Source organism: Leucoraja erinacea, chromosome 28, assembly GCF_028641065.1.
Source record: "Leucoraja erinacea ecotype New England chromosome 28, Leri_hhj_1, whole genome shotgun sequence".
Lineage (NCBI taxonomy): Eukaryota > Metazoa > Chordata > Chondrichthyes > Rajiformes > Rajidae > Leucoraja > Leucoraja erinaceus.
The window spans coordinates 26,900,377-26,921,638 of record NC_073404.1 but is presented as its reverse complement, the minus strand read 5'-3'; the positions used below and the strand labels follow the sequence as shown (position 1 = coordinate 26,921,638).

Genomic DNA, 21,262 nt, shown 5'->3' with positions numbered 1-21,262 from the left:
GGGTAGATGCACAGAGTCTATTGCCCAGAGTAGGTGAATCGAGGACCAGAGGACATAGGTTTAAGTTGAAAGGGAAAAGATTTAATAGGAATCTGTGAGGAAGTTGAGGCAGGGACTAAACTATACCAACATTTAAGAAACAGTTAGACAGGTACAAGGAAAGGACAGGTTTGGAAGGATATGGACCAAACACGGGCTGCTGGGACTGGTGTAGCTGGGACATGTTGGCCAGTGTGGGCAAGTTGGCCGAAGGGCTTGTTTCCACACTTTTTCACTCTATGACTCTATGACTTGCATGATTTCAGCCTCAAAGGTTTTGCATCAAATGGAGTTTATTTTAGTCTAACTAGGAGGAAACAAACTGACCATGTACAGCAAGGTCTCAAAACACAGCAGAATAAAATAAAATGTGTTGCTATACTGTAGTGATGTTAGTTGAGAGTTAAATGTTAAAATGAGCACAGGTCAAAATGTTTTTGTCATCTCTGGTGAGTGCCATGGAGTCTTTTGAAAGCAAACATTTGGTTTGGAGCCTCGAACATAGATACCAGTGAAAGTGCAATGGTCGGTCAGTGGGAATGGGGCATAGGGTCAATTGATTCCTGCTCAGATGAACGTTGTGCCAAGATTTCTGCTCATAAATAATCTAATAGCACACGTTTTCAGTATTTGAAGAGTTTGTTTGGAGAATCTCATAATCCCTGCCCAAATGTCCTCTGACATTCCTCAACATCAGTCTGAAATTTCCTCCAGGCTATGTTTCTGATTTTGCGGTTCTTCAGAATTGTAGTGGGATGTGTTTTGTTATAAAATAACATGATATGTCGTGTTATGAAAGCAGTATCTACAGGAGATTCATATTATTGAAAATATATGATGTTTGACCACAAACATCACTTTATACTTGCATTGATTCCCAGAAAAAGACGTGCATTTTTGTTTTGAAAGTGATGGTGAGAATGTCAGAATTGTTATTAATCACCTAAATTGTGTTGTCCCTCCTTTGTGATCAAATAGATTAGTCACAAAACCCCACTCTTTAGGCTGAATAATTTACTCACTCTGATTTTGCCGACTTCATACCAAAAACCATTGTACAAAGTCTAAAGTGGATTAGATTAAACTGTGGTGATAATGCAAGACCAGGAAAATAAACTATTATTTCATTCGATACAGCGGCTTCCTGGTTATGAATGACATGACCTACAGAAATCCAACTTTTATGTAAATTCTCCCAAGCATTTTAAAGCTTTTTTTTGTAAGAAAGTTGCAATAATAACAATGTTTTTGCGTTTATTAATAACTGAATGCAGTAGGTATTTCATTAGTTTAATTATGGATAGTGTTAGGTTGAATATTCTGAACTGAATTAAAAAAAATATTTGGGCAAGTACATGGATAGGATAGGTTTAGATATAGGATATGGGCCAAATGCAGGCAGGTAGGACTTATGTAGTTGGGGCATGTAGGTCAGCGTTGGCCAATCGGGCCGAAGGGCCTGTTTCCATGATTAAAGAATTATACCAGGTGTATATAGAGTGATAATAGAAAATAAATGTTATTGTTTTATGGAAAAATCGGATTGGAGACGATTCTCATGAACTGAGCCCTTGCGTAACTCAGCAATTGTCTGTACTTGATTTGGTGGTGTAAACAACGCAAGTTGTAGGCATGAAGGACTATGGATGGTCAAATGAGGTAATGCATGTTAATTATAGCTTGCCTGTATAGGAAAAATGAGACTATGAACTATGAAAGATTATTGCAGCAAAAATCCATTTGTGATGTATAATACCAATTTATATTGCAGGTTTATTCAGTGCTTTTGATGAAAATCGTGACAATCACATAGACTTCAAAGAAATTTCTTGTGGGCTTTCTGCTTGTTGTAGAGGACCTCTTGCTGAACGGCAGAAATGTAAGTTTTTCTAGGTTGAGCTGTTCTATAACAGCTTGAAGAAAGTTAATATGTGTGTTAAATGCCTGATAATTTTGGAAATACAATGCAGTTTTGTTCAAAATTAGGCAGAATGTCATTTTTATCAAAACGTACTATATTTTCACGTTCATAAGTACCTGATTTTAGAATAAGATTTAAATAAGCACAGTTACTCGATTGAATCCAATAAGAAAAGGATGCAGTGTCAATCGCTGCAGAATTAAGAAGGCTATTTGCTATGTTTTGCAGAAATTGAAAGCACAATGCAATTCCCAACAGGAGGTTTGTTAACAATGTCCAAAAACTAGATTTTGACCAGGTTCTATAATGGATTTCCAATTTGCTCCATCATCTTACTTGGAATGGTTTTGAAAATTGTGGCATTCACATAGTAGAGTGATGGGGAGAGATGTTAAGCTTTTTGGATGAGAATTAATGTTAAATGTGATTTATTGCATAATACTGAATATATTGTATAGCAATATTTTGTAAGACATAATATATTGTATAGCAATATTTTAGTCGATTGTAGATTGCCATACAAGTATAAAATCCAAACAAAGATTACGTTTGCAAGCTAAATGTTTTGATTTGAACTCTATGAAGATAATGTGGCATTTTTCTGTAAAATAAAAACAGAAAACAATAGCATTCATAGACCAATGTCTGCAAAGACAAAAGGCATTGTTGATGCTGGAAACAGTATTTCCCCCGTGCGCCTGTTAGTCTAATTATTTTCATTATTCAATGTTTTATTTAAAACAGATTTTTTGTTAACATAAATCTTAATATATAACATTCAGTTTTTCTCCTGTTAGATTTTTATTAAATTAAGGTGAATTGTGCTTTGTTTTATTAGTTTGTTTCAAAGTATTTGACACTGACCGAGATGGAGTTCTGTCTCGCACTGAATTAGAAGCAATGATCGTTGCACTTTTGGAAGTCTGGAAAGATAACCGCACTGACAGTATTCCTGTAAGTAATGGCATTGATTTGCACTGTTTCATATTCTTTAATTAAAAGTGTAAACCATGAATTAATTTCATACTGTTACACTCTTACTAAATTCATGGATTTATTTAAACAAAAAGAAATTCATTTATATTCAATCATTCCAAAATAAAACACATCTTCTAGTCTTTTGGTTTGCCTTTAAATGATCGGCTATATTCTTTCTCTGCTACTTGTAAGCCAAGCCCTGATACCCTTCTTCATGTTGCATTGCATTATCTCTGTGGGTCTCCGGCCTGAACACTAACAAGTATATAAACCTCTGTGCTATAAAAAAAAACACCGAACACACACTCACTGCTGATCTGGAAACCTGATATGAATCCATCACTGCAGTGCAGTTTCCCCAAAGCTCCAGGGACATGGGTTCAATCCTAACCTTAGATGCTCTCTCTGTGCTGTCTGTACATTCCCCCTGTGACCATGTGGGTTGCTGCTGCATTCTTTGATTTTCGTCCACATGCTAAAGATGTACCAGTAGATTAATTGGCTTATCAACATAGGAGAGAATATCGCCTGAAATAAATAGGAGGGAAGTAAGGAGAGAGAAAATTGATCTGATGGGATCACTTCAGAGCTAGCTTAGACCACATGGCTGCTTCCTGTGTTATAAGATAACAATCGGCTATGGCCCAGTGTGGAGAGATTGCCTCCAGGGTCGCTGGAGTGAGCAGTGTAGCTCAAAGCTGTGTGATGACTGGCGCAGAGTCCATTGCTGGAAAATCTCACCACCTGTGGTGACAGCTACCTCAGATCCTGGAGTCTCTAGACGGTTAGCTGTATTTGTTATATGGTTATATGGTTATAAGTTGCTGGCTCCCCTAACAGCAGTCAGGTTGGGCTAAAATGCAAAAGTATAATCTCTTCCACAATACAATAGAGACTACTTTTCATTTGTCCTTATACAATAGAGGCTACTTTTCAGTTGTCTTAATTTGAAATGGAACTCAAATTTTAAGGTAGGCAATAATAATAGAATGATCTTAGTCAACTATTTCACTTCTCATTGGAAAGCAACAATGTTTGGGACCTTTCAAAAAAAGGAAAATTCCTACAATTATATAAATTCTGTTTGATTTCCACAGTGAATTGAGGGTCATTTTTACCCATATATTTAAATGGTGTGCAGGTCCCATTTTTGGCGTTCTAACAATAGCAAGGGAAGCAAGTCAACCGATTGTTACTGTGACAAAGTATTTCTGTTGTCTACATCCCATCTTAGCTTCTATTAGCAGAAAGACAAATATTGCTAACGATTTAAGTCTCCAGCAACACTTTTTTTTTTATTGAATACAAATCAAACATTGTACTCTCACAATTAAAACCAAAAATAATGTAGTTATTCAAAATTCTTTATCTTGTCTTGTGGAAAATAACTGGGTCTTTAGCTGTTACTTTATTTTATATTAACAAACTACCTCTTTGAAGTATTATGTCATGGGCATGAACATATGGATTACAAGAATAATAGACCACTGTAGAATAAGAAACATGGCTGATATCACTGCTGCCTCAACCCTGCATTTCTGTCCATCCGTGGTAACCTTTCATCCCCTGTCTGCCTCACTTTCAACATATTAGCTGTATTCAAAATATTCAATATTAAACTCTGCATCCTCTGTCCTTTGAGGCAGAGTGTTCTAAACATTTGCAACTCTTTGAGATGCATTATTTACCAAGCCAGTGTCTTCAGTGAATAACTCGTTTTTTTTTTTACATTTACCCCTTGTTCTCTTTACGCCCACTAGTGGAAAGTTTCTTTATATACATCCTATTAAGAACATCCAGAGATTTGTATGAAGAATGGTCCTGAACCAAGATTTCACTTACCAATTTTCTCCAGAGACGCTGCCTGACCCGATGAGTTATTTTGTGTCTATCTTCACAATTTTGTATGATTTGGTGGCTGCCACTTATTTTTCTAAATGTCAGAGCTACAAGGCTTGTCCAATCTTTCTACATGAGGCAACCTTCCTATTCTAAGCATCAGTCCAGTAAACCAGGGGCGGAAATCCCGGGGGGGGGACGACATTGCCCCCCACCCCCCCCCCCCCCCCCCCCCCCCCCCCCCGTGTTTTGAGAGGCGGGGAAATCCGCTCCCCTCCCCCCCCCCCCCCCCCCATTTTGTAATCTACTTTAAAACATTTTTAAAAAGCTATTACAAATCTCCACTTTCCGCGAGACAGTGGGGGTGGGGCTGATGAGCGTGGGCGCCGATTGGACGAGAGAGACGTCGGTCAGCAGGCAGTGGTGGGGGGGGGGGGGGGGGGTGGGGGAGACCATGATGATTCAGCGCAATCATTGAAGAAGGGAGGTGTCGGTCGGAGACGGAAGTAGGGGGGTGGAACTGAGGATAGAGGGTGGTGATTGGAGGAGGGAGACGTCCGTGGAGCAAAGATCATGGAGCGAAGCTTGAATCGGCCCGTTCGCGGGGCTTTTCATCGCCCGGCGCTGCCAACCACGGGATCTTCCACCGCCCCGCGGTCAAATTGCTATGGCGAGGAGATCGAGGCTCCCGATGTTGAAGCCCCCATGAAAGCGCCGATTGAAGCTCCGCTCTATGATCTTTGCTCCACGATTCGGGGAGGACGAAGCTGCTGTTGCTGGAGTTCGGAGTCGGTCACCAACCAGGTCAGCTTCCGATGTTACCGTCCACAGGGCCCATGGCCGAAGCCTCGCATGTGTGCGCATGCACGGCCGCCAAGAAATTGTGCTCCCCCCCCCCCATGTTTTGAGAGCGATTTCTGTGCCTGCAGTAAACCATCTCCAAACTGATCAACTCATCAACATCTTTCCTTAAATAAGGAGATCAATTGGTGCACAGCAAACCAGGTGTGCTTTCACCCATACACTTTATCTGTAGCACAACATCCCTACTTTTGTGTTTTCACCTGACACATGTTAAAACTTTTTATTTCTAACTTTTTTCATTTTCTTCAGGAACTTCACATGGGAACAGCTGACATTGTAAATCATATCTTAAAGAAACATGATACCACCAAAGTAAGTCTTTCTAGAAAACTGATTTTGTATTGCATTGATAATATTGCAAATGATTTTGGAAATTGAGTTTGGATAAAAATAAACGTGATCTTTTAGATTTGGTCCCAGTGTGTTTTTACCAGTGGCTGTCAATGAACAACAGTGTCCAATGTGTGTTGGAGATGTCAGTTGAAGTGCCTCGATACATTATTATTTGTAATGATATTCCAATTAAAAAAGTGTATATATTAGCATCAATAAGCTATTAATGAAATACACAGTTAAATGAAACATTATTTGTTATTTAGACATGGATGTCATGCACAACTGAAATTTGTTGAGATAAATATTGCCCAAATTCAAGGCTGATGTTCCTATGGAACAATTTAGTACAACTTTCCCCAATTAGTGAACATTCATCTTACTCTTATTTGTAGCAAAGATTTGTTTTAATTTTTACCTGTTACTTAATGAAGGATTTATTTGCTACCCTGAGGATAAGGCACACATAGAAACATAGAAAATAGGTGCAGGAGGAGAATATTCGGCCCTTTGAGCCAGCACTGCCATTCATTGTGATCATGGCTGATCATCCCCTATCAATAACCCGTGCCTGCCTTCTCCCCATATCCCTTGACTCCACTAGCCCCTAGAGCTCGATCTAACTCTATCTAACATATGGCTACATCCTTTCTAGTACAGGTCCATGAAAACAAACAACACATGAATTAATCAAGTTATTTAAAATGGGGTGGGGGGAAGGGGGAGACCTCTTCTGAGCAGTTGTTCTTCCATTTGGCAATGACAGCCATCGGGTGTACAACTGATACATCTCAGCTTGCCAATACAGCCACAATATGTAACATTTTAGCACCTCATATTAAGGAGTATTTTGAATAAATCAATAGGAGGTAGAGCAATTTGGAACGTGAGTTATTTTTATGATTGGTGCTATAATGACTCTTGGATCAAAAAAAAGCTTTGATCTATATTTCTCCAAAAAAAGACCAGCAGATCATAATATGGTCTCATGACAAATGTGAAGGATCAGTTGCTGCTCTCGATGGCTGCCGTCATGTTGTGATTTAGATTCACAGCCAGTGAGAGATTTAATAAGGTGTGGATGTCAATCCAGGTATATGAAACCTGCTCGATAACAATTTTTTTCATAATGCTTAAAACTGATCTCTGTGTTCTTGGGTGAATAAGCCATATAATACATTATTAAAAGCCACACTTGTAGGTGTGAATTATTCAATTGAAATGGCATTAGGTTGTGTGTTCAGATATGTGTTTAGTTTCATTTGCACAGTACATTTCTCTAATTGTTTGCATGCAGAAATTGTATTATGAAAGGTTCACTTTGTGAAATATTTCAATGCTGAGCAAGGCAAATTATTTATTATATATCTCTGAATGGAACTAAGATAGTTTTAAAAAGAAATTGTGGAATAGATTTTACTTTAAAAACATTTTCCGTGACGTGGGAAGGAAAATGTAACAAGAGGGCACTTAAAAAAAAAAACTGAAATAATTTAATCCATTGGAGGTCTTGATGTGGATTAACAGAATAAATGTGATGTATCAATTTCAATGATCATGGGGCAGAGCAATATGGAAGAAAATTTTAAAATATTAGCAGAATAAAAGATTTGTAATAAAAAGGTCAATTTGGAACTGGCATTGCCGGCGACAGCCAGGTCCTGAAATAATAAAAAAAAAACATTAGTATGTAGCTTACTGCAGTTCTTGAATTACTTCAGTATTACTTGAAAGGGGGTATATTGTGGAGAAAAGCACCACTGCCCACTTGTTTGGGTTTTGGGCTGTAATATTTGATCATATTAAGTAGATATTTCCAGTTTTCAACAGTTTAAGCTCAATTTTTTTTTGCTGGCTTCTATTTTTCCTTTATTCTTGTACTGTTAAGGTATTCTCGCGTTATGTAGTTGGCTGTGGCACAGTTGAAAATGGGACATTATTACAAAATATGAACACTCATTCCATTCAATGAACACTCATTTCAAAATGCAAGAAGCAAGATTAAAAGCAGATAGGCAAAAGAACAATGCTATGACACTAAAAGATGGGTGGTAACCATAATGTGATTATTACCTAGGTAAATTTAAGTAACATTCCCATTAATAATATGCAAGGTTGCCAAATGGACCAAATATTGCATTGCTGTCTCCAAATAACTACAGCAAACTGTTCAGTTGTTGGTTAGATGTAATAGCAACTATATGAAAGCTTCCCCCAGTCCAAAATATGCTTTTTTTCTAGATTGTGTAGATAATGCAAAATGAAGGATAAATATTGATGGCCTACCTATGTTTATTTGTCCCCAAAGTGATGTTCACTTCCACATTCCATGAACGTATTGTTTCAGTTTAGTTTATTGTCACATGTACAGTGAAAACCTTTTGTTAAGTGCTAACTCTTTCAGGAAAAGCGTGCACAATTAGGCTTGTTTTAAAGCATTTGGCACTGTTGGTACAACTAATGAAGGATGTAATCCTTAAATGGAACGGGATGCAATGCAAGGAATAAAATTTTGATGAGGTTTTAAATCTTGCCCTCTAAACCGTCCATATAATTTCAATCTGCTTTACATTTGATTTAAAAGCGGAACGGATCAAAGACACTAATTTTTCTGGTCTTCTAAAATGGAAGTGATAATCCAGGGATAGTCGATGCTGCACTCTAAGTGCAGATGCACAGAGCTTTGTTCTCAGTAGGAAAATTCCATTTAGATCAACAAACAAGTTATGGAAAAATTCACTGTCAGGCAACATCAGTGTGAGAAGAAATAAATATGTCAATGACATACTTTCAAAATCATTAACAGGAACTGCTATCGTTAACTCCAAGGCACTTCACAAGAGCATGTCACATAAAATATTAATGAATGCCATATTAGGAGACCATGACAGCTGATGAACAGTTTGATTATTAAGATAGGATTTAAGTGGTATTTTAGAGGAAAGAAAAGCTTCCTTTTTAGTTTTAGGGAGAGAACTCCAAAGCATAGATAATTTGCAGCTGGTTGAAATTCCTCCATTGATGGAGCATTAAATTCAGGAATTTCTAAGATCAGAAATGAAGGAACCCGGGCATTTTTAGGATTATAATAATGATGGAGGATATTGCAGAGAAGCAGAAGGCTAAATCATGGGGGAATTTGAAAACACATGCCGATTTTAAAATCGAGCCTTAAGCGAGCAAGAAATCAATTTAGGTCACCAAGCATGAAGTGATATGTGGCCAGGACTTCGTACAGAGAATTTAGAATGACCACAAGTTTGAAGAGTATAGGGGCCCAACTAGGAGTGCACTGCAATAGTTAAATCGAGAGTAATAAAGGCAGAGATGAGGGTCTCAACAGCAGATGAGCTGAAAGAAGGGCAAAAAATCAGGTGAGGAGGATGCACATAAAAACATAACAAATTATAACGTGACATTCCCATAGCATTGTAACAAAATTCTTCCTAATTTTGGTTTCTTATTTTTTTTCCCCTTCGGTGACACAAGAATTGACGTTTTATTATAATTAGCATGTATAAAAGTCCAAAGTTGTCAAAATGCATATCTTTTAAAAACTAAAATGTGCTCATTGCAAAAGTGAAGTCTTAATATAGTCCATCGTTTTGCTTTCTTGAGTTATTAATATTTGATAAAGCTAAGAATCAAACTGGGAATTTGCATTTTGTCTACCCATACATTTCTAGCTCTTAATATATTCTGTGAATTACTTTTTTTTTTTAACAGAAGGGACACTTGACACTAGAAGATTATCAGATTTGGGGTGTTAAAAGTGCTTTGGCCAGTGAGTTTCTTAATCTCCTATTTCAGGTTAGTGTTACTGTTCTCTACTTTGTAATAATCACTTCCTTGTTTATCTTTCAGGTGTGTTTGAATAATATCTTCCTATTCTTTCTGTTTGATGGTCATTGCATTGATCACAGTAGTACTGAATCAAATAGTTAAGATCAATGCTACATCTGTATGAACTTTCTCTGCAAAGTAATTAAACCAGTATTTTGGTTTAGGATTCTGGATTTTGTTTCAGATCATTGAAACTACCAGGTTTGATCCCTGGTTACTCTTACTAAATTTGGCGATGATTGAAATTCCTTTTAAAAATGACTTTCGATGTTTGGAATTTTAAAAAATGTGGATTTTTTAAACTAATATCCTTGTTCTGACAGGTTAAACTCCAGAAACTACAAAGTCTGCATGCCTGATATTCCATGTTTAGTGAATGTTTTGTACTTGCATGTTCAATTTCTTGAGCAGAAGCATCAAATGTAACCAAAAATCTAACACTTAGAAAGGACTGCTAACATAACTTTTGCTCATGTTGCACATTCAGAATCATTACTTAAAGTATTATTCCGACAAAATTATTAATTTGGTGTATCTACTGTGGCATATGTATAGATGGTGTAAGTTAGTTGAAATGTTAATTTCCCCATGAGTATGGCTCTAAGAAATTGTATGATTTTTTTTTGATTTTTTTTTCCCATATGGATTTTTACAAAAGCAGAACCAAAACTACAAATGCATTCAAAATCAATTAAGTAATAAATTGCAGAGAAACAAAATTGCAATATAAACTGATGTTAATTAATGTAGAATTCTGCACCTTCTACCACATTCTTCTAAATCTCTTTGGGACTCTTGTATCCAATCACATTCTTCGTATAATTTGGGGACTAAAACTGTACACAGTTCCCCAGTTTTGGCATAATCAATGCAATAATTAATTTGAACGTTGCCTCTTTGTACAAATTTTCCATGTTTTAGACAAGTATAAGCAAGTATCTCACGAGCCACCCGCACGATGTTTACCTGTTCTATTGTCATTGAAAAAGTACTTAAACCGTACAGTTCCTCGATACTTGTCGGTATCCTAATGTTGTTTATTGTGAAGAGTAGTCTGAGCTGAAGAGAGCTTAATTGTCTCAACAAAACTGCTGCTACTTCTGTTAATTGTGATATTTTCTCCTTCCATCTGCAGATATGTCATATAGTTCTTGGTCTAAGACCAGCTACACCAGAAGAGGAAGGGCAGATTATCAGGTGCATTACTTTCTCAGCAACAATTGCTTGTTTTTGAACAAAATAACATTGCAAATTATCTCAGTATTTTAGGAAGTTATTCACTGGAAATAAGTTAATCTATGTAGAGCATGTGAAAGAGTGTATGGAACATTTTGCCCTTACAACCATCTATGCTCCAGGGTAGGGCAGAAAAATGCACTTCAACAAGGTGGAAAAAATATTTCGAGATATTTCGCCCTGACATTCTTGTGATAATAGCTCATTGTATGGAGCATGTATTACCTGTACAGTCACATGGCTTCTATATAATGTGATCTCTGCTCCAGTTAAGACCTGCACTAACTTCCTGTTGATGTATCCAGATTGTTAGCGTCCACCAAAACAATGTAATGCATTCCAGTGAATAATTCTTTTGTATGAGAAGAACCACCACATTTTGTTTGTCCCCACACTTGTGAACTCAAATTTAAAATTAGAATTCGTATCTACTTTGTATCTCAAAGTTGTTAAATTGCAATAATCTATCAACTATCCCTTCATTATTTTATAGACCTCTAGCAGTTCATTGCTCCAGAGTAAATAGATACAAGTCCTAAAGTTTTTTTTTTTTGTAGTTTTATTCTTTTAGCAAATATTCCCAGTCATTTTTTGCGGGAATGATTTCAAAAGTCACCATATCGTGCACCATGTGAGCAAACCAAAACTCCATATTTCTCTCAATTGGTCGTTCACCGTAGTAAGCAATACATTAGAGACTGGCTCGAGTGAGGCAGCCAATCGGGAATGAATAACGTGTCACGTTCAGAAGTTCATAGATTAAAGGAGCAGAAATAGCTAATTCAGCCAATCAAATCTACTTTGCCATTCAAACATGGCTGATCTATCTTTCCCTCTCAACCCCGTTCTCACCTTCTCCCCATAACCGCTGACACCTGTACTAATCAAGAATCTATCACTCTCCGCTTTAAAAATATCCATTGACTTGGTCTCCCACAGCCTTCTATGAAAATGAATTCGACAGATTCACCCTCCTCTCACCAAACTAATCCCTCTCATCTCCTTTCTAAAGGTGCTTCCTTTACCTTGTATGTTCAAATTGGGTGCATCTTCCAATGAAATCTCAATAGGGAGCCAGCCTAGCTCAGTATTCTTTCCAAGTCGGGATTTTTATTTAGAATAAGAAAGTATCATTTCAGAAAGTTGAGTGGTTCATTTCCAAACTGCTGAATATATTTAATTGATGGTTGGGTATGGAAAGCATTATCAATACTTAGGCTCAGTTCGGGTTCTCCAAGACATTTTTGGGCTTTAATTTTATGGACAAACATACCTCCACTGGGCACAACACTTTTTTTTCTCTTCACCATACCATTTTCAGCAAACAATTGATGGATGAGGGTATTTACTGTTCACCCTCTCACCGGTGCTTAAAAATACAATAAAACTGAAAACTTAAGTACTAACTCAGCTGGTCAGGCAGCATCTCTGGAGGAAAGGAAAAGATAACGTTTCGGGCTGGGTCACTTCTTCAACCCGAAATGTCACCTATTCCTTTTCTCCAGAGTTGCTGTCTGACTCGCTGAGTTACTCCAGCTCTTTATTCTGTTTTCAGTTTATACCAGCATCTGCAGTTCCTTCCGACAAATTGAGTGTTCCCCGCATTTCTGCTTAATTTCAGAGTTTCAGTACCTGTATTATATCACTAGATGCGTTTTACCCACATCAAATGTTAATGATAACTTGTCAGATTCACCGAGTGCATCTCACTCATTTTGCATTTGGCTGCTCCATTGGCCGGCTCATTAATAAAGGTTCAACATTTATAATTGAAGGATCAAGCCCTGAGTGCCATCAGTACAGATAGTTTCGCTGTAACGCATTAGCTGCGTTAAGGGCCTGTCCCACTATACGAGTTTACCCGAGAGCTCTCCCGAGTTAAAAAAAAAATCAAACTCGTGGTAAGTACGTAGCGGGTACGTCGGAGCTCGGGACGTCTCTTAGCGACTCGTAACGCTAACGGCAGTTACTCGGGGAAACGCGGTAAGCTCGTGAAGTTTTTTCAACATGTTGAAAAATGTCCACGAGAGCCCCGAGTACCTACGAGCGGCTATTACTGTAATTCTCCGAGTTCGAATCAGGAGAACCTCTGGAGAACACTTGAATTACCTCGTACAGTGGGACAGGCCCTTTACTAAGAACTCCGTCTTATAGAAAATTGTATTGTAAAGACAATTGGGGAAAGGGGGTTTAAGGGTTTGAGAATTTCAGACAAGGTTATTTTTCCCGCATGAATTTAAAAAATCGAAGTTTTTTTTATACCAATATGTTTATTTGTGACTGCAAAATAAAAATACTGAACGCTCTGGTACATTATTTAATGCAGTGTGATTGCACAAGTGTCAATGGCAGCGATTACATGTCATTTTCAATGGCAAATCATGGTTGAAGTGACAGCTGTGTTCTTAAAAGACAATGTTGTCTGATTCCTGTGAGGAAAACAGGATTTATTTTTTCCCCACAATAGTTTTTACATCCAACATGGCTTTTTCTGGTCGTCAATATCCAAAGTAACTTTTAAGTGGTTTGTTAATATCCGATCAAATTCGGTTTATAACCAATTCGGCCCGCTTAACATAAATAGTGCTCCCGAATTCATCACTCGTGTTACACCCAATTTGTGTTTGTGAAAATGCACATTATAGCTACAGAAGTACTCCTCCTCAGGCCAATCAAGATTCATTTGTTTCAACTTTACGAAGCGACTAATACAGCATTTTGTAATTGTATCCTTGAAATTATATTGTGCATTTTTACTTGGTGTTTTTGTTGGGGCATTGATGGCAATGTTTAAATTGTGTCCATTGTAATTTTTTCCTAATTAGCTTTTGAAATCCCTGTTTATAATTGCAATGCTTTACTAATTTATCTGCAATTTTTTTTCTAGTGGATGGTTGGAAAGAGAAAACAGACATGGCTTACAAACTGGACATAATTGGTTTTTGATTTCAATGCAGTGGTGGCAGCAGTGGAAGGAATATGTAAAATATGTGAGTAATTAATAACCTCTATTTTCTAGTAGTTTGAAGTAAACAGAGCAAATTAAATACTTTCAATGAAAGGCAAGGATACTTTGGTAAATGCTGGGGAAAAAATAAGTAAAGATATGTTGGGAATATTGAGCAGGTCTGGGAAGAAAAAGGGTTGGGTTGAAGGTCCTTTATCAGAACTCAACCAGTTCTGATTTTATTCATAGAACTCTTTTTATGAGATACAGGTAAATGAGATGAATGTTAGGTTAACCGCCTCAAGTGATCCTACTTAAACAGTAGGCTTGAAATTTAAAAAATCCATTGCAGTCCTTTCTGGTGACTTAACTTGAGCTCCCAAAACCTGCACATAAGTCAAAAGCAAGTTGGGTTCATGAAGATTTGTACAAAGGTGGGTATTGTCTAAAAATGCATTGTTTGAAAGAATTAGCTTGGAGATGTTGACTGATATCATTGTCAATTTTCAGTTCTGAGGTTGTTTTCTTTCCTGCTTTTCTTGTAGGAAACAAAGCCAGTCATAATAGAACCTTCTTCAATAATGACTCCAGGAAAAAGCCAACACCAATTACATGCTCTGGATCAAGGTGAAGACAAACCTGGAGTGCAGAATTCATTTACTGCTACAGATGAAAAATATTTTGATAACATTTCAATTGCATCTGAAGCATCCGAGAGCACTGGCACTGGTACCCTTGTTTTTTAAGTTTATGCCCAAGATTAATTGAATATTCAACATTTGACTTGTTTACTGCACACTGTACTAAAGCTAGAAATAATATTTGGATATGCCTTCATTCTGCAAGGAATGAAGGCATTAACTGGAAGCAATTTTGTCATGGAAGAAGCAAAAGATCTAAGGAACAGCATATTTGAACTGGAAATTATAGTTTTTTTAAAAAAGAACATAAGGCTATTTGTTAATTCTAGTGGATATCTAAAATGTAAGGATTTAATATTTATTCTTCATTTGACATCATGACAGCCCTATCTATATTTGGGGGAAAATAGAAGTGCCAAGAAAAACTGCATTAGCATTTCCAATGCCTAAAACTATTATAAGGATGAATTGTGGATGACAGTATTTATGAGCCAGTTACTTGATTAGAGCCAAGATTGCAGGACAATCCCAATGAAAACATGATGTGTATCCTTGTGCCCAAATGCAAAACCAGGTCCAGAGCAGTGTTTGTTCTCTTTGCTCATAATGCATTAATTGGGTAAATGCGTTAATTAAAGCACAACTTATTTTATCCTTGTCTTTTAACTTCAATGAGAATGGAATTTAATAAAGGCTTCTAAAGTCTGCCTGCAAAAAAGCAAAGCACTGAGCATTAAGCACTGAAATAATAAAATCAAATCTGCATGATATATTAGATGCCTTTTCCTTTATCAAAAGGAATGAAAAATAGTGGGCTTCTGGCAAGTAACAAATGCTGTTTCATCATTTGCCAGCTATTCAATTTAATTAGGCTGTAGCTACTATATTTGAGGTTTTCAATAGAAATGAAGAAAGCCAAACTATTTTTCACGGCTATATATATTCAAAAGCAGATTAAAATCTGAAGATAATTGAAGAATATTTTCTTTCTTTTTTTCTTTCAGGCTTGTATCAGTCTAGTCCAGCTGGTACTGATGTTTGCTTTGCCAGACAGTACAACAGTTTGGACAACAATGGTCAATGCTTCCTGGGTGCTAATGGGAACATCTTGGGACACCTCGGTCTGCAGAAACCAGGAGCTATAGATAACTTATTACTTGTAATACAAGGGTCTGTGAAGGTATGGACACAAAGCTATCAAAGATAGAAAGTAATTATTTCCCATGATGAACTCTGAATGTGCCATTCTAAAAGATTTAACATTACAGCATCCATGGCAGTCGCGTTATTCAAAGACTATGTATTGATTATTATTGATTGCTTTTCATTTCTAGTCATGTGCAGAATGTCATGAGATCTAGGCAGTGCATTCATATAAGCATTAAAGAAATAATAGCCAATTTATCCTACTCACAGGATATTTAAGCGAGTGAAAATTCTATATACAGCAGAGCTGCTTGCAGCAGGGAATAACATATACATTTCTGATGTGATAGTTTGAGTCCAGTTCCTGTCCTTTTTTCTGGTCAATTTGACACCCTACATTTTACCAAAGGTAGCTGTGAAGAGGTGTTGATAGGATGCAAGTATGAATGTAAAAACTAAAGGAAAGCTGATTCCATTGTCAGTAGATACTATTGAATGATGTAAGTCTGAATTATGGTTTAAGTGTGGCATGGTTTGGGAAATATTGTACAAAATCTTACAAACAGTAACTCAACAGAATAAAGAAGCTAATTGGAATGCTGTGAAGTCTAGGTTGGTGATTGAAGCAGGGCCCATGTTAGTGTCAAAGAACGTGTGTGGATATTGAGATTATTGCTTGTGAAGGATCAACATCACAGAAACATGCCATGTTGTCAATTACGTGACTGACTTTGAGCTACACTGCATGTTCATATCTCGAACATATAGGATTTTGCTTTTACAATATATATTGTGTTTTACGCTTTTTAGTAGAAGTGGCATTCATTTGTCATGTTATTATCCACGAATAATCCCATTTTAAAATTGAAACCTGATTTGATGAGCAAGTTTTCTGGAAATAGTAAAAATGTATTTAAGTGATTCAGTTTGTTGTCACGTGTACCGAGAAACAGTGAAAAAGCTTTTGTTGTGTGCTAACCAGACAGCGGAAAGACAATACGTGATTGCAATCAAACTGTCCAGTGTACAGATACATAATGGAATAACGTTTAGTGCAAGGAAAAGCCTGTAAAGTCTGATCAAAGATAGTCCGAAGGTCCCCGCTGAGGTTGATTGTACTTCAGGACTGTTCTCTAGTTGCGGTATGATGGTTCAGTTGCCTGATAACAGCATTAAATCTATTAAATCAAATGTTCTATGCCGAAATATAAAATTTAAATCAGATTTTAATCAGGCTTCATATATATATATACAGTGTACTCATCACATCCTAGTCTACAGTTTTTGGTCAATCATCCTGCACGAGTTCAATACTGTATGTCTAAATTGAACTGCTTTCTCCCAGTTCCAATCTTATCCATCTGATCAAAAGCAGCAAATCATCTGTGATGGATCCAGCACTGTCATCTGGTAATATGTTCCCAAAGGATCTAAATCACTTTCCAGCTCTTAGTCATCTGTCTGCTATAGTTTGATGACTCCATCTGATACTACATTGTTGGGTTGTGAGTACATGCTGGTGACTCAGCATCACCTCACTGCCCACCACAGCTCTTGATTATTTATTGTTTTATTCCATCTTGAATATTAGATGAGAAGAAATCATCTCCAAATATCAGGATTTCTGAACACACTATCTTCCATTTGCACCATAAATCCCATTGCTCTTACTAAGCCAGGCATCAACAAGACTTTGTGCAAGTGTTCAGCCTGAATTGAGCCCCTGACTCCATATGCATTTCAAAACTGAGATTTTGACTGCTTCCAGCACTGAGCTTCATTATTATTCCTGCATTCCAATTGCATACGTCAGTGGAAAGTCAAGGACAAACCTGGGCATACTGCAATCCACATTCTGGCAAATCACTGGGCAGCCCTATTTTGCTCCAGTATCCAGCTACTCCCTTATATATGTGCCAGTGTTACTTGCAGACTTCCAAACTTTTCTACAATATGCCGTAAGACGAAACTGTGTTGCACATTACTCTCACAAAATTCCTGTCAAGATGCGCAAACACCTGTAAAATAACCAAAGAAAAATGAGATCGGGGCAATTGGGAACATAACCATTTCAACAAAGTTAATGATTCTGTTTTTGTAACATAAAAAGAAAATAACACGCTTATGTATTTATAAAGGCTCCTACGTTAACATTAGAGGGTGGACGTCTGAAACGCAATCCAGCTTTGGGTCAAGGCAAAGACTATGAGGTTGTCCCAGAACCGGTATGGAGGGCATTGTACCACTGGTACGGGGCAAATCTATCTCTACCCAGGCCTGTAAGTTACCTTTGCCTTTCAATTCAATTTGTCACTAATGCTTTTAGATTTGAATACCTTTGAATTTGTTTACTCTGCTTGTAAATTTGAATCTTGTCAAAGAATTAGCCTAAAATACTGGAATGTTCAGCAGGCTACACCATACTGTGGAAAGAAGAATAGTTAACATTGAAAAGGCATCAACTTCATTTATTCCTCTTTCCGGTAATATAGGTATTCTGCTGTATTTCCTCCATTTTGGTTCTATTTCTAACTAGAAATAGTTAGAAATAGACAGGGACCAGGCCTCCCGTTGGGTCCCTGTCACACGGGAGGCCTGGTGCCCCTACGCAACCCGTTCCCCCAACGCAATATTCCACCACTCACCCATAGCCCTCACGGGAGGTCTGGTCCCCTAACGCAATATTCCACCACTCACCCGTTCCCCAATCTCCAGCATCTGCATTTTAAGATTTATTTGAAGAATTGACCCATTATTTACATTTATTTACATTTATTTGGATTTTGTGCAATAATTTGATCATCACCAGTTTGATCTTTGTATGCATCAGAAGTGCTGAAACCATTTGATTAGGTTAGTAACTGCATATTTTTTTTTTTTTTAATGTTATAGGTCATTAAAAATACTACAACAAGTGAAGAAGAGCTGGAGTTGTTTCCTCGCTACCTTCTTTTTTTGCGTCAACAACCAGCCACACGCACTCAACAGTCCAACATCTGGGTGAATATGGGTATGATGAGCCTGAGAACATTTCCTCACCATGGAGGTATTGTAAGACTGCAGCAAGAATAGGAGTTGTTGGCTTTCTAGTTGCTTCGTGCCAAATCCACCTGTTTTATTTTTAAATTCCGATTGTAGATTATCATCGAGGTTTTCTTAAAACCATTTGGCCAGTTGGGGTCTGTTGGCTCAGGAAAATTGATAGAAATTAGAAATATTTGGGATGTTCCTGACGTCCACCGAATTTGTTTCACTAATTGAACACCACAAAAGTAATTGTCTGACTAAATTTGTGGCATATAAACACTTTAACCATTGTAAACTGCGCAATTTAGTGGGTGCAATCTAATTGAATAATTTAAGTAGAGTTTGTCCAGTTAAAATTGATCAAAATTAAGTTGTGTATATAGTGATATAATATAGAACCCTGGGTTCATTTATTTCTTCCAGGTCCTGTGTTGGGCTCAATACTTTATCGGCTCATTTCTTTCCTTGAGTAATGTTTTTTGGAGAAACCTCAAATGATAACTTTCTGAATCTTACCCCGCAATGTTTTTTAGAAAATTGTTCTTAAATTTATCAATCCACTTTCTTGCTGTAATCTTACATCTATACCTTCTAATTTATGATTTGATTGATTTTTTTTTCATATGCATTAGCTTTAACCAGTGTTATTCCCTCAGTGTACTTTTTGTGATTTAGATGTGCATGAATGCCTCAAAGAAATGATTTAACTATCAATTTTTCTGCAAAGTAAATGTTTATTCTTTGCCATATTCTTTTCAATTAATTAATTTACATTTTTAATTTTGAAAATGTAGCTGATGAGAAAAAGATAGCCATGCATATATATTTTTTAATTTGTTCGTGATTTTTTTCACTGCCCAATTTCATCATGAACTGTTTTTTGCCATCCTATTCTGTAATTATCTTGCCTGATTTTGAGGGATATGCTGTAGTGACTTTTAGAAAGAGCTTGTTCTTAATACCGTTTTCTAATTTGATTGAGATTTGTACCTTTCCACATAAAGAACATGTAAACCCACATTATTTTTGCTATATCATGGAACACATTAATTTACTGGTCCATATTACTATTCATTGAGTTACTTTTGACTTGAAGTTCATCAACAATGCTAAAAACAAGCAGTGGGTTTAAAAGATACTGATTTTGTTATATTTTCAAACAGAATATTCTAATAATTTGCAGATTTATGTAAATGTTTTCAAATATCACAATCCAATTTAAAATGCAGTAATAAAATTTTATGCTTAATTTGTTTTTTCAATAAAATCTATCTTGTAGAGACAATAATTCCATGTAATATAATAATGCTTTATTAGCTTTGTTGATTTATAAGCCAATCAGAATCTAGGAGCACCAGAATCAATTGCTTTTTGGTTGAATTAGAGTTGCTATATTAAATCATTTCTCTACTCAGCCTTTATATGGAAAGGAATCAATATAATGGACATTTAATTTTCAACATATGGGCGTTTTTATATTTTTGATAGCTAGGAAATGACGAAACATAACCATTAATGCATTGCAGCAAATAGATGGTGGTTATTATGTATCTGCTTGATTACTGAATACCTAGTAGGAATGAAAACAAAATAACAATGTATAGATAGTAAATAGACTTGCAGTTCTTCACTTTCAATTAGACTCTTTGAAGTTGAATGGGCATCGATCCATTTTAAGCCTGAGGAAGAGGTAGAGCTTACTAGGGCAGTATGTGTGCAGGAAGACTGGCTTTGTCTTCTATATATGCCCATCATGGTACAATAGTACAAAACAAAATGTCACATTCATGAAGAAGTCCCAGCACACTCAGGGATGATATGAGCATATTAAATTATTTTATAGCATGATTTGCATACTTGCAACTAAAAATATTTGTTGTCAACTTAGGAAATGTGCCTTCACCATCGTCACCAATGAAACGAGTGCTAGCTTACACGGGCTGCTTTAGCCGAATGCAAACAATAAAAGATATCCATGAGTACTTATCCCGGCGACTTCGAATAAAGGAGGAAGACATGCGACTGTGGCTGTATAATAGTGAGGTAAAGAAATATTTCTCATATTAGGTCCTTAGGATTGGATTGTTTTGGGATGATCATATCACATAACAATTTTATTTTGTAGAACTACCTTGCACTACTGGATGATGAGGATCACACTTTAGAAGACTTAAAAATTCTAGATGACCAACACTTGGTGATTGAAGGTAAAAGCAATGTTTTTCAAAATCAACATGCAGATTATTGAAATTAATTCATAATTGGTAATGTAGAGTCCAATTTCATTTTTAATAGAATTTAGTTAAACCACAGTTGACAAACAGATCACTATTCTTATGTTTTCATGGATAAGATGATTTAAAAATGTGCTCCGTCTAAGACAGAAACATTTCAGCAAGTTACCATTTCCAGAAATTACCGTTTATGATTGATAATAAAACTAGATAT

General features: G+C 36.7%; 1 protein-coding gene across 2 annotated transcripts in view; it reads left to right on the top strand.

Moving 5' to 3' along the window:
• Positions 1 to 21,262, top strand: part of usp32 (ubiquitin specific peptidase 32) — a 111,757-nt gene that overhangs the window by 65,154 nt on the left and 25,341 nt on the right. Inside the window, exons 7-18 of one of the 2 annotated variants that reach the window (XM_055658089.1) lie at positions 1,811 to 1,918; positions 2,799 to 2,914; positions 5,891 to 5,953; positions 9,701 to 9,784; positions 10,953 to 11,014; positions 13,941 to 14,043; positions 14,546 to 14,627; positions 15,646 to 15,821; positions 17,926 to 18,066; positions 18,680 to 18,797; positions 20,703 to 20,857; positions 20,940 to 21,021. In XM_055658089.1, coding sequence (XP_055514064.1) covers positions 1,811 to 1,918; positions 2,799 to 2,914; positions 5,891 to 5,953; positions 9,701 to 9,784; positions 10,953 to 11,014; positions 13,941 to 14,043; positions 14,546 to 14,627; positions 15,646 to 15,821; positions 17,926 to 18,066; positions 18,680 to 18,797; positions 20,703 to 20,857; positions 20,940 to 21,021 — 1,290 coding nt within the window. Of the gene's footprint in view, positions 1 to 1,810; positions 1,919 to 2,798; positions 2,915 to 5,890; positions 5,954 to 9,700; positions 9,785 to 10,952; positions 11,015 to 13,940; positions 14,044 to 14,545; positions 14,730 to 15,645; positions 15,822 to 17,925; positions 18,067 to 18,679; positions 18,798 to 20,702; positions 20,858 to 20,939; positions 21,022 to 21,262 lie in introns of both variants that reach the window. The other variant, XM_055658088.1, reaches the window with a different exon arrangement.